Source organism: Cheilinus undulatus, linkage group 24 (assembly GCF_018320785.1).
Source record: "Cheilinus undulatus linkage group 24, ASM1832078v1, whole genome shotgun sequence".
NCBI lineage: Eukaryota > Metazoa > Chordata > Actinopteri > Labriformes > Labridae > Cheilinus > Cheilinus undulatus.
Genome location: NC_054888.1, coordinates 11,367,777 through 11,381,822, shown reverse-complemented (window position 1 = coordinate 11,381,822; position 14,046 = coordinate 11,367,777). Strand labels below are relative to the sequence as shown.

The 14,046-nt window shown below is 37.6% G+C and overlaps 1 protein-coding gene across 1 annotated transcript in view; it reads right to left on the bottom strand.

Moving 5' to 3' along the window:
- Positions 1 to 14,046, bottom strand: part of dmd (dystrophin) — a 486,115-nt gene that overhangs the window by 75,518 nt on the left and 396,551 nt on the right. Inside the window, 3 exon segments of the mRNA XM_041781573.1 lie at positions 982 to 1,017; positions 7,738 to 7,801; positions 12,641 to 12,704. Of these exon segments, the coding sequence (XP_041637507.1) occupies positions 982 to 1,017; positions 7,738 to 7,801; positions 12,641 to 12,704 (164 nt within the window).

The window sequence follows — 14,046 nt, the reverse complement described above, 5'->3', positions numbered from 1 at the left end:
CGCTGATTGGTCCTGTCACTTTCTAACCGGATCCAAATGGTTCAGATGGGAGCTTTGCAAGATGGATTCCTCAGTGAGAAACTCGGAAACAGGAGTACCCATCTGCTTTGCAAGGTTAGCATAAATGCAGCTGCACCACAATCTAGAAATACCTACAATATTTACAAGTTTTGCACTGGAGTTAAAGCTAAAAAGTATAACAGAATACCTTTAATTTTCCCAGCCAATTTCAGGATATATATAATATGTTTACTCTGATTTCAAAGCCTGCAACTTCTTTAGATTATTCTAAAATCTAAAATTCAAAATTTAAGACTTTATAGTCTTATAGGGATAGACTCTGCTCACTGCAAATACACACCAACATGCAGAGACGCTGCGCCATTATGCAGTTATTCTGGGAAAAAACACCCCTTTCCATTCAAATTAGCCTTACTGCATTAAGCATCTAATGATGAAGATGGTAATAGCACAGCATAAATACTATTAAAATGCCAGTACTGAGCCATAACCAGAAGTTGAATCAGTCTCCGGCTCTCAGCTGCTATTTTTCATCTATGTGTAGCACCGTAATGCATGACAAGGATGTGGTTGTTTTCTTAGGTTTTCCTATCAGGGTGGTGCTTAAATGAATTTTGTATGAATCTGTCTACCATCTGCAGCCACTTATGTCACACCAGAGAACAAAAATATACCAGTAGAGAGACTGGAAGTCAACTGATGTTACCCAGTGAACCAATCACAGGGTTTGCCGTCTGTGCTGTTTCAATGTGTAGTTGCATATTTGAGCAGGCACTCAATGTCTGACTGTCCACATACTTTTGGCCACATTATGTACATGCCTGCTACTGTCCATGTGTTTGATGCTAATTGAGTGTTTGCTGGATTCCTATCCACTGTGTGTTGGCATGCTGAGCACAATAAAGGATGATTATGTGTGTATACAGTGTGTGAGAGTGTGTGTAGTCAGCTGGCACTCACAGGGCCTCGGTCATCTGGTCAGGTCCAGCTTTCTCTCTGCATGTGGAGAGGAGAATCTGTCACTTGTCTTTCCCTCCCTCCTTCCTTCCTCCCTCCTCTTTCTCTCAGATCTCCACGCCAAATTAGAAGTTACAAAATCTTCAAAATGAGCAGCCAAGCACGTGTTTCCACTTCCATGCATCTCTCCCTCTCTGTGTGTCGTTAAGAGTTAACTCAAACAAAACACACAGCTAGTTGCTGATTACAAGTCTTAGTGTATGAGTCTGTGTACAAGAAGCAGGACGTAATACTGGCCAGACAAATGAGTTAGGAGTGTGAGACAAAGAGCTAGGCATGTGTAACTGTGCTGTTCAGCAGCAATAGTAATAACGTAGAATTTAAAGGACTCCAAGCCAAAGCTAGAAAAAGGCTTTATTTTCTGTAGATGCTGTTGATACTGCTAGCACAGCAGGCTGGAACCATGCAAGTGCTAGGTGGACACATTAGCACTCTGAGTTTTGTATTTTCTCTGTATGAGCCCATTTCCATCAATTTGTGTACTTTCCCCCTGATTTAAAGAGGGAGCAGCCTTTTCAAGCTAACTAGCTAGCTAGTTTGCTTTCTGCTAGCTTAATTTTCAAAGCCTTACTGATGCTAATCCTACTGCTAATATTTCATTTAACACTAGTACAAGTAGAGTCAGCTGGTTAGCTATGTCAATAGCACTCAGAAATTCATTAGCCTTACTGCACCAAGTTGAGCTGGTTCAGGAATGTCTTTAAATGAGCAAGGATTAATTTTAAGGCAAAAAAATCAGTTTTAATCTTTAAAGGAGAATCTCCTCAATTAGAAGTCTCTATAAATGTCATTTAGTTCAGTGGTTTTCAAAGTCAGGGTGCTCAGGGTGCACTAAGGAGGTTTATAGAAACTTGGAGGGAAGATGGAGGAGATGGGGTAAAAATAAAAATCAATTTATGTTATCAGTTTGGACAACAACATCGTAAGGGGCAATATGTTATTTTCAGCAGCATTTAGCAAAACAATCTTGGTTAAATTTACTTAAAAGAATGCTTAATTTTATTTTTTACCTCGATGTAGATTTTTATATTTTTATTAGCTTAGAATAAGCCTTTTATTAATAGAGCTCAACAGTGCCCGCCCACTTTAAATCCCCCATAGATATTTTTAAAATCCTTATTTCAGAACTTTTAATGCATGAACCAAGCTAACCAGCTAGCTGAATACTCATGACTATTAAACATTTAATCTAGAACAAAAACAGAGATAAAGGCAAAGATACAAATCTTTATACATACTTCTCTACAAGGCTGAAGAAACTACGTATCCCATAATCCATTGCAATTCATTTTGTTCATTGTTAAGGATAATTTTTCAAGCTTTAAACCATATGGGTACCTTTCCTCAAATTATCACAGTGTTAATAATAATGGTATTATATATCGTAGCTTGCTGATATTTTTGCTTTGTAATATGGCGGCATGTATTGTCGTCATCGGCAGTCTGCAGTCTTCATTGCAGGGACACTTTGGTATCGTGGGTGTTGTAGTATTTTTGGTTGAGATTGTTTTCTCCTAAAAACAAGCTGATATTATGACCTTTTGTTTGTTCATATCATCGTTTCACTCTCAGGTTGTTCATGGTAAGTCTAACCTGGGTACTTGGATACTGTTGAGCTCTAAGGAGGTCTAAAGACCTACTCTAAGAAATTTGAAAGAAGGAGGTACCCTGCCAGTGATGAATGTTTACATTAAGGTCCTTGTCATAACAGATCTTTGGAGTTTTGGGTCTACTTTGTTTTCTGATGGTAATACTTTTAACTCATTCCAAACACAGCCCTTGCCCCTAACACTTAGCCTTACTACTATGTTTCCCACACATCTACGGGTAGGACGTTCTGATTTTCCAGATGCACCCTCCAAACTGGGTGAAATGTTTATGAATGAGGGGTAGGAGTAAAGTCTGAAATGGGACTGAGCCTCTGGATCATTTACTATAATTTCACCTCCCAACTCCTACAGCCAATCACAGCTCTTTCTCACAACACAATGGCGTATTCAGATATGACGTACTTTTCACTAATCCCTGCTTGCATTAATACTGATGCTTCACCTCCTCCACCCCAGCCTCCTCCTTTATAGCATGAAGCTTGTTGCACCTTCAAATTGAGATTCATACTACTATGGATTAATTGCTTTTGAACTAATTTTATTGTTTTCAATACACAATTTCATTAATGTGTCCATCCATATGGAGGTTTCTAGCTATGTTTAGCTAAAGTCAAAGCATCCAGGGAGCATCTTTTGAGCAGAACCTTCTCTGCCAAGTAAAACTGAATATCCATTTTGCAATAACATGATAAAATGTGCAACAAGAGTGTTCCTGACGGAAGTTTTTATTATAAAATGTACCAGATAGGGATCAATTGTTGTCTTGTACGTATGTGGATCCAAAAGAACAAACATATATCTAATAATCTTTCGTATTTCACCCAGTTAAACTTTTTCTGTACAAACTCACAAACCATCAGATGTTTTTTCTCCTGCCCCATGCCGTGTCGAGGCAGAAAGTTGTAAGACTGTGCTTACCGCTGTGCTGCTAACACACCCCACCTCCATAACTTCTGTTAGTGCTGATCAGTAGTAAACACTACAGCGTGAACTGCTCGACAAGCATGTTTCCAGACAGAAGAAAATGATGTCTTCATTTCTGAACACACTAGAAAGGGTTTATTAAACATCTGGGATAGCTGAAATATCGTTATACATGTTTTAATATACCTTTTTTTTTTTAGTTAAGATCATTTACGCTGTCAGCAGTGGGAAATGGCAGAGTCTGAACTCTTGAAACTCATTTTTAAGCATCCCATGGGGGAAAACAGCATCAGTTTCGACTGACTTGCAGAAATACAGGACATAACGTGACGATGAAGTCTGACTCTTAAACTGACTCAGTAATGTTGAAGGTTTCCATTAGAAGCCAACAAGATCAAGTAAAGCCAAACAACAGAAGTATTAGACATTGGCATACACTGCCCCAATAAAGTTTGAGGTATCAACAATTAAGATGCATCACACATCTTACATGTGACCCTACACATACAGGACACTGGGACACTTACACAGAGAACACAACTTTAGCCACATGTGGAGTAAAAATGATACATATACTGACACGTTTGAGTGGAAAAGGCCAGAACAGTATCTGATTGCAGTCCTATGTTTCTGCTGTAAAGACTGTTGCAATCAAATTCCCACAGGAGCATAACCAGTCTGGTCCATTATCCTGCATGGTAGACTTCATTTTTACTCAAGCATTCTTCTGATTTGATCAAATCTTTCTTGACTACACTGCAGGAAAATTTGATCTGCGTGTACTTATTACCTATTAAGTTGGGGTGAATTGCTTAACAACTCTTTAGCTCTTTACAAGGTCGCTACATACTTTAAAAAATAAAATTTAGGACTTTTTAAGCCCCAAACGTAGAGGAACTGATACCATTATCGTCCCTTATAGCATTGTTGGTCTTTGGATATCCTTGACGACAATCATTTCTAACTAGGATTATCATCTCTGTTCATGGTATGAGACCGTGCACTTCTATGCTGCCTTAAATGGCCTGAATTGGTTTGACATGTCTGAGTCACAATAAGATATTTTAGAGACATTTTTCGGTACGATATGCAGAATTCTTGCACAGGAATGTCTACATTTATTAAACAATAGCTACTCCTGTGTTATATAAGGTTTATGTGAAGTTCTTCTTATAATTCTTTAAATATTTCCGGCAGTTTTCAAAGCCAGAGAAGCTCTTGATTTCTAGCAGGACAGGTCTAGTAGCGAGGTGCTGTTCATCTCTAACCTCCACTGTCTACTTCTTGTTCTGAATTGAGGACTCTGTTAAAAAAGGCACTCCATATAGTGCTTTTATTAAACAATACACCATGTTTTGGTTTTCATGGATCAGTTTCACATTATGAGGGAGAGCTCATAAAAGTGGCCATTTCTGAATGCCCTGCAAGTAGGTTCAAGCATTTACCAGGAAGGCCACTTTTAACAGCGTTCTCCCTCGTTATCTGAAATTCATCAGAGAAATCAAAATGCTGGTTTACTGTTTGGCAAATACACAGTACAGAGCAGTACAGAGTTTCCCTTAGCTTGCATTTACCGGTCTTTGGCCGTTTTCATAGACGGATGTCTGGAAGATAAGAATATAACTTCCCCCAAACAAAAAGTCAGTTTCCAAATAAGTAAATAATTTATAATTATGTATTTTACATTGTGTTACAGAGATGATGATGCAAAAATCCTTGATTAAAAACTCAAGCTATGCAGAAAAATCTGCAGGATTTTGAGTTAGCATTGCTGCAGGTCATAACTGCAGATAGCATAATCACTGATGCAGCAGCTGGGATAAGGGCGGGCCTGGGCCAAACAGAGTTGTAGTGGACTTTAATGAGTGGGTAAATGTACCTATGACCAATTTTCAGATGGAGTATTCAACACAGAATCCCAACATGCAGAAAGGCATGTATTGTTAGGGCCGATGGCAAGAGCACCACCTCACATTCCCATAACTGGGTGTTCATATTTGGGCATCCTGGCTAATCAGCATCAGTGTGGAAAGAGCCATCAATCAGAGGACTGTACTGAACTATACACAGTGGATTTTTTTTTGTCTTTCTACATGACTACTTTAAATAATTCACAGTGGTTAGATTTGTGGAGGTTACAGTTGAGATCATCAGTTTATGAGGACTAATATGGGAAACCTGACCATAAGACCCAATTTTCAGTTGTAATACAGAGTTTTAGAGCACTGGTTAGGTATTTGTTGGGACGATTTGCTGATGTTGCCAGTGGAGAATGTAACTTGGATGCTGCCAAGTTATGGCAGCAGCTAATGTGCTAAAGGGCTAACTTAGAGCTAACAATGCTAATGTGAAGCCAAGCGCTCCTGTTATTCATGTGTTAAACGCAGCTGTACATTGTGCAACTGACTGGATGTGTGTATGGAAAAGCTCACAGCTTAGATGAAGCTGTATCACAGTGTTTATTTTTTCTTGATTTATGGCTGTTAAATGCAGGTCAATGGTCAAATGGTTCTCTTAAACAAATGCCCTGGTGTTTTTCTAAATGATGGAAATTCTTGAGGATTGCCGTCCATTTTGTATAGAAAAAAAGTATAGTGGAAACTCTGGTATGGAGTGAAGCTTTTGTTGAACAAAGTCCTCAATTCAAATCAAAAGTAATCAGTGGAGGTGGGCGGAGCTGAATGACACGTTTCTACTCGTCAACTTTTATTATTTTAATTGAGAGCCCCCCTAGTGGCAGAGTTTACATACTCTAGTCTAGTTATTCCCTTCTTTTTCCTTGGGCCCCACCCCCACCCAGGAACCACTTGGAAATTTATAGGCATTCATACAGTTGTTCTTGCTAGATTAGGTTTTGTGTAAACTATCATTTATTACAGTGCCATTTTAGAGCCCCTTCAGAAAATAAAAACAATGACAAGATCCACTGTCAACAACAATAAACTCATAATTCTCGAGTGTAAAAAGTTGTAAATTAACAAAAATAAATTTCAACTCATAAATGTACATGAAACAAAACTTTTTGAGACCATAAAGCCAAAAATTGAGCCACATATTCAGTTTAATTTCTTTTATTTTTTGCCTTTAAACTGCAGTAAATTTTTTACATTAAAAAGTTTGAGTTTTTTCACCTTTTTCATCTTGGGAATATCAAGGGTTTTTTTTCTCATAAATCTACAATGTTTTTAACTTCAAAATTCAAACTTTGGTTTCTTGTGAATTTAAGACTTTATTTTCTCAGAAATGCTTACATTTTAGGGTACACTGTCATATGTGATGTTTCTAATCAGGGTTTTAGTAAAATATATACACATCTTATTTTGACAACATCTTGGGAGGGAGATGGAGCGATCTTTGGAGCTCCCCTAAGGGGTGCCCGTACCCCAGGTTGGGAACCACTGCTCTATACCTTAAACTTAAAGAATCAGTTTCAAGTCTTTTTAAGGATCTGCTGGAACCCCAAAAGTATTTTTTCAAAGGGGAATGTCTTTCAAACCAGGTTCTTTTTTTAAGGTTCTGACACTGTAAAATCCAACATTTACTCAGGCTTCTTTTATCGACTGCAAAAAGTTAAATCCTACCAATCGTATTTGTCCAACCTCAAGTCAAAATCTGTCATTTTAGACCTTGTTTTTGCTTGTATATTGTGATATGAGGGACGCCTGCTGACAGTGATGTGCACTTGTTTGGAACCAGAGTCATGAAGAAGACAAATAACCAGTAACCTAGGGGAATAATGGGTAATGGAGTGGTTTTAATTTGGAGCACCAGCACAGAGATGTAGGTCGAGGCCCTAGCATATCTACAAGCCCAGCATCTTAGAGCCGATAAATGTTTCATGCTGAGTCCTCGATCACTATTTTTAATTTAACAGTTTGCACAGCTGCAGAGGAATTCGGACTGCTGGCGCTCGATCAAGGAAACGGATGTTTGCAGACATTTCTTAGCTTTCTAGGCTTGATGAACTCCATTTTGTTTGTTAAAAGGTTAGTACACTCAGATTAATAATTACAGCTCCTTTTATGATGTTTATGTGAGTGGATGGTTATAACAGCCAGCCTCATTTAAACCCGTGCTAACTAAATGAAGCGGTCAGGTCTGATCTGTGCCATCTCATGAACCTGTTATATTAATAGTGGTCTACAGCTCGAAGGTCAGGACTTACTTGATGTAGTAGGGCACGTTGTTGGGGGAGATGCCCTGCTCGAAGGGGCTCTCTACAGATCCTGCTGAGACAGAGAAACAAGGGTCAAAACAACTCTTCAAACCACACACACACCTTCAAAAGAGCATGTGAATGCAGATAGTAAAGCATCAGAGTAATGAAAAGTCTTCCTATAATGAAAAACAGCAGAAAAACAAGAAATATTGCTAATTATCTCCGTTATTATGCCCACAAGAGTTGGCACGCCAACTATTAAAGCAGACTGTGCTTTGTGGGAATTGTCAGCACAGTTGGATTGTGTCTCTGACCAATCAGACGGCTTGGCTGGAACTACCCGCTGTATAAGCGTTATTGTGCCCTGCGGGTAAAATTTGCTGCAGTTAAAAACAAAGCGATGCATCGTGGGACAGCAGCCAGAGCACATGCGGAGTACATCAACGTGGCAGGAAGATATGAAAACGTGCTGCTCTCATTATCTTCATCTCATTATAACACAGTGGATCTGACCTTTTACATGTATTACAGCTGTAATAACACGCTGCACGTCATCATTTCCCCTCTCAGGGATAAATCTGTGCTTTTTAATTTGAGTTCAGGATTGCTGTTGTGAATATGTTTCTGTCGTTTAACATTTGCTCGTTTGTCTGTGAAGTGTCACGTTCACTTTTTGTTTCTTTCTTCCCTCAGTTTGTTCTCACAAGCCCCCCCGTGGGTCTTCAATTTTAATCACCACCGTGAGCGTGTGAGTGATGTTGTGATCTTTTGTTATCTGTGCTCTTTTAATTACTCTGCAGATGAGCTGTAATTAAGCTAAAGAGAATTGATGAGAAAAAGCAGCTAGTAGTTTGATGAGTTGCTCCAGGTGGACGTACTTTAATGACAAAAATCATCTTTATTGTGCTGCGCTGTTATGCATAATTAATTGACAATGTTTAATGTATGCTCTGATACTTTTGTCTCTAAAATTTTACACGTGCACCATCAGTCCTTTTCTACATCTTTACAAGCTGCTGTAGCTTTTTCCTGCATGCAGGAGCTTGCACCAAAAACAGAAATGGATAAAATCAAAGCTCAAAATCAAAATTATACTGAACATATTTAAACTAAAAGGCATTTCCTGACATCTTGTGAATGTCGTTCTTCCCACACACAGAAAATACTAAAATACATTGACAACCATCCAGGTAATATTTTCTGATACAAAGTCACCATCCATGCATGATGTTTTCTGGGCATCTTTATACTGGGGTTAGGGTTACTGTTGATGAATATGGTCAAAAGAGCAGAAAAACAAGAAATAAACCCACAACATGTGGTGGGCTGACATTGCCCTCTCTGCCACCCAGGTTTAGTGTCTCATAATCCTGCAACAAACCCTCCTCAGCTTCACTCAGAATGGTCTTCTGCCTTTCAGGGGTCATCAGCTACAGCTGTGCAAGGGCCAACTACCATCATGACAGAAACTTTTAAGTGCTTTAAATGTCTACATTCATCTATATTTATTTCTGAAATGTAAACAGTTTACAGTCTGAGATCAATCCCTATGATCTATACCACAGCAAGCCACTAGGGGGCGATTGAGGAATTTCAGCTCCATATCTGTGGGGCTGTCATGTCACCCTCGACTGGGTTTATCACCAAAATGCTGAGTCATAATTCGTGGAAAACACCTGGAGGAAATATATCTTTTGTTTTGATTTACAGGCTGAGAAAACTGCTTTCTTAAAGCAGGAAGTTAATGCAGAAAACAGCAAATTTAATAAAGAATGGGCTAGAAAGTTTGCAATAATTATGCATCATACTCTAGGGTTTCTGCAAAATGGGTCGATGGTGAGTCACTGTACCAATCTCAGCTGTTTTTAGAGTTGATTTGATAGCTGTAGGGATATAAAGTAAAAGGAAATCTTAACATGATTCATCTTCCTTGCATTTTTTTAAATCAATCCTATGGGGGCCAAATGGGAAATGATGAGCCACCATGGTTCAGTTAAGGGATGTGCCAAAAATCTCAGGAAAAGGCGTGGTATCCTGTCAGCTCTGACATAGTCAAAATTAGATTTATATTATTCTCAAATCATGATTAGAATCTATGACGGCAATACTAGGGCCATATAAAAGATAAAAAAATAAAGAGAATCCGGTGATTTTTGGGCAAAGAAGTCAAATTCTTTGGCAAAAAAAAAAAAAAAGCTTTTAAAATCATAAATTTACAACTGTGTACAATTAGAAACTTACAGGAAACCAGGCTGGGAACAGCTGGATTTCAACTTTTTGACTTTATAATCTCAAAAATTCAAAGTTTTGGTTCATTTGCATTTACGACTTTTAAAGTAAAAAATATCTATTGTTAGAATTTTGAGTGTTTTCCTGAAATTGATAGATTCTGTTTCTATTTTTTTTTTCCAAGAATGGCCCTAATTCACTGTTGTAATAATGGAGAGTTTCTACATAGAACTTTTATAAAGAACAAGTGTTTTTAGGCCTATAATGTTGGGATTTGTCAGTGAATATAATTAAATTGATGTTTTATTTTTCCAAGTGGGTCCTGGGACAGCTTACTTTCTCTTAGACACAAATAAAGGTTCCCTACACACCATTATCCAACATCAACAGCAACACACACTCGTCATTTCAGTAGCAAGGCATCCTTGCAGAAAACTGTAAAAGGCGTGAAACTCTGCTGCATGCTTTGAATGGGAAAAGCAGCGCCATCTGATGGACAAATATAAAAATTAAAAAGTGAAAGCTAGTAGTCTAAAATGAAATCTCAACATAAAGGAATGCACTAGTTTATGTAAAGATAAATGTGGAGTCAAAAATGTCATTTTCAATGATTTTCAATGGGACATTTTTTGTCCTTAGGAACAAATGTGTCGGTTTTTGGGTAGCTTAGCCATTTTTGGCTACTTTCACTGAGACGACAATTCTAAAAATGTATGAAAATGAATATTCTTTTGCAAATTTGAGCTTCATTCAACACAGCAAAAGAGGCTTGAAAATTAAAAACTGAATGGCACAAAATGTCCCTAGGATCTCTTAAGGCAGGGGTGTCAAACTCAATCACAGCAGGGGCCGTAATCTGGATTCAGGTCTAATCTGAGGGCCTAACAGGGTCAGTTTTTTTTTTTACCATAAACTGTCAACCTTGTTTCACTGGAAATGAAATATGAAGAATGATGTTTTATTATGCTTTTACTTTATGTAAGGTGACCTTGGGTGACTAGAAAGGCGCCTCCAAATAAAATGTATTGTTATTATTATTATTGTTATTAAGAAAAAAAACTTAGCACTGATGCAAATGATTTTGAAATTTAAAAAAGTTAAAAAGATAAATTTAAAGGATCGCAATTCGAGAAAAGTAAATTTGTTAGTTCAAAAAGGTTAAAACATGAAAATGAAAAATATTTTTTAAACAAATAAATTAGAAATTTTCACATTCAAAAGAAATTCAAAATCATGAGTTTAAAAGGAAAAAATAAGAAGTCAAATTTATAATCATGAAATTAAAAATCAAAATATAATTCCAATTTTTTAATTGTGAGTCTAAAAAGCCAAACAATGTGATTAACAAGTCAAAGTTAGGAGTTGAAAATATCAGATAAAATACAAATTAATTAGTTAAAAAGGTCAAAATATGACTTAAAATTTAAAACTATGAATCTTAAAGCTCTCAATATTATTTAAGTCTGAATTATGAGTTTAAATGTTCAATTCATGAAATAAAAAGTCAAAATTCCAAGTTTGAGTCCTAATTGTGCGATGCAAAATTGAAAATATGAACTAAAAACACAACTTAATTCCTTTTCTCACATTCCTGACTTTTTATCTAACTATTTTTACTCCTTACTTTTTCAGATTTTATGATTTTACAGGGATATCTTAAATCATCAAGGATAAGTTTACATTTTTATACTTGAGGAAAACCTGCAGAAGTCATTCTGATGGGCCAGTTATAACAGAAATATGATAGAATCTTGGGGCCGGCTTTAACTGTTCCACGGGCCGGATTTTGCCCCCGTGCCTTGAGTTTGACACCCCTGTCTTAAGGGTTAATAACCCAGAAGCATTGCTTTGAACATAATAGTACTTAGCTAAGGTTGTTGATCGTTTGTAGCTAATGCTAACCAGTGAATCCATCAGAACACTTTTGTTACTGTAGTTCTGGTTCTAGAAAGGCAAAAAAGACAAAACTGGTATCCCTTTAACAACATCCCCATCCACACTTCAGCAAAGTGAGAGTCACAGAAGTTGACAGGCGTGCCGTGCCTCGTTATGGTTACTCAGCTATGATTAGATGATAGCTCTTTGGGGACGGGATTAGCAAACCATGGAAAATAAAACAAATACCACCAAAATACCAAAAATAGACTGTCAGAATTCATTGCCTGTGTGTTGAAAGATAGAAATCTGACACTGCTGGAGAGAAAAAGCCATGCATAACTCTTTTATACATTGCACTAATCAATGAGGAGCTTTAAATCCATACGCTTTCATCAACATGTGACAGTGATACGGTTGAGTGACTCTGTATCGGGTTAAGTGCTGGGTCGTATAGGAGTTCATCGATGAAACTAGAAAAACAAGTTGCATAAACAGATCAATACACCATCATTGGCTCATTGAGCAGCCAAATGAGTGGCAGTCTTTATGCTCACTCCCTCTCATCACTTATTCAGCGATGCAGCGACCTGTTGACAGCCAAGTGCCGAGTCACTTTCTCTCGCATGCGAACACGTCACTTATCGAGTGCCCGCTGAGTGAGATGCTGTCAGGAGGTGGGCGCCTCGTTTTGTCTAACACATTTTGTCTTATCTCTTTTTGGCACACACGCAACCTCTGGAGGATCTTGTCAACTGTCAGCTGTGTGATGCATGCAGCGCACATTTGTATCTGTTTGACTCACCGTGCAGAAGGCCAAAGTCTCTGTGAGCGTCTGTCAGCTGCTTTAGATGCTCAGTGATGGACACCTGATGGAGAGACAAAGGAAACTGTATCAGGAGACAAAGAAACGAAGATACGACAGTAAAGATCAGTTAGATTAGATAGAGAGCTAGATAGGAAGATTTTAAAGTCTCTCGTTAGCCCTAATTTTATAAAACATATTTCTGAAGAAAAGCATAAGCCTGGAAAAGTCAAATTCCTTGAGTCCCATTGAAGTCAAAGGCTCAGGTAGCAGTAAGTTAGCCACAGCTACTTTAAGCTAGTTAGCTGTTCTCAAAGCTAGTTAGCCGTTCTCATGACTCAAAACCGAAACTTAAAACTATTAAACTGGTGTTATATCAAAATAGATGCTGCCAATTTGAGATAAAATGTCTTTTAAGTGCAACTTTAACTTTGGCTAGCCCTTGCTTTCGTATTACTGTTAGTCTCTGTTAGACTTTAGCCTCTACAATGCTGCATTAAGTTTTCTAAGGAAAGCCAAATCTATTCATAAAAATATTTTGGTTAAATATTTATATTTCTAGTTAAGGAGACCAGCTGGGGAAATAACTGTCTATTTGAATGTTTCTTTAGCTATAACTAGCCCCGGCTACCTTGCCTGCTAGCGTTAATTTTTAGCTGTATTGTTTTAGCATTCAAAGCACTTTAGGGAACGTTGTTAATTTGCCATGCTGGTGATACTTAAAATATTAACTTTGGGAGTTTTTTTATTCAAAATATGGTGAAACAGATGGCAGTAAGTTAGCTTCTGCTAATCCAAGCTAGTTAAGCTTAGCCAAGTTTTGTAACAGTTTTTGAGAAAAATAAATGTATGGGTTTTATTGCAACAGATACTGACATTTACAACAAGGAATACATAGATGAAAACATGCACATATATAAAACTGGATGCTGTATAGCACGCTCTTGCTACTTAGCCAGCTAGAATTCTTCTGTAGCGGTCATGTTTTAGCATTCCACACACTGAAGTCAATAACAAGATAACAAACGTGACTTAAACTTTTATGGACTATTTAAGATATGGTGTACCACATGCTTGAATCTCATTGAAGTCAAAGTCATAGAGGCCAGTCAGCTAGCTTAAGGTTGTCAAGGCTAGTTAGCCTTAGACAAAGTTTAACTTTTCTCATACTATTAAAACCTTTGAGAAATTCTGAAAATACATAATTACTTACTAGGGCCATAGTTCTCATATTAATGTTAGCCTTGGTCAGAGTTTAGTCTCCCCAATGAAAATAATTTAGTTAATTTCTCATAGGAAAGCAGATATTCTCAAGTCATACTAAACTACTCAAAGATAACAGCTTGGGAAGTATCTGTTGATTTAATTGCTCTTTAGCTTAAGCTAGCTAAGGGAATTTACCAGCT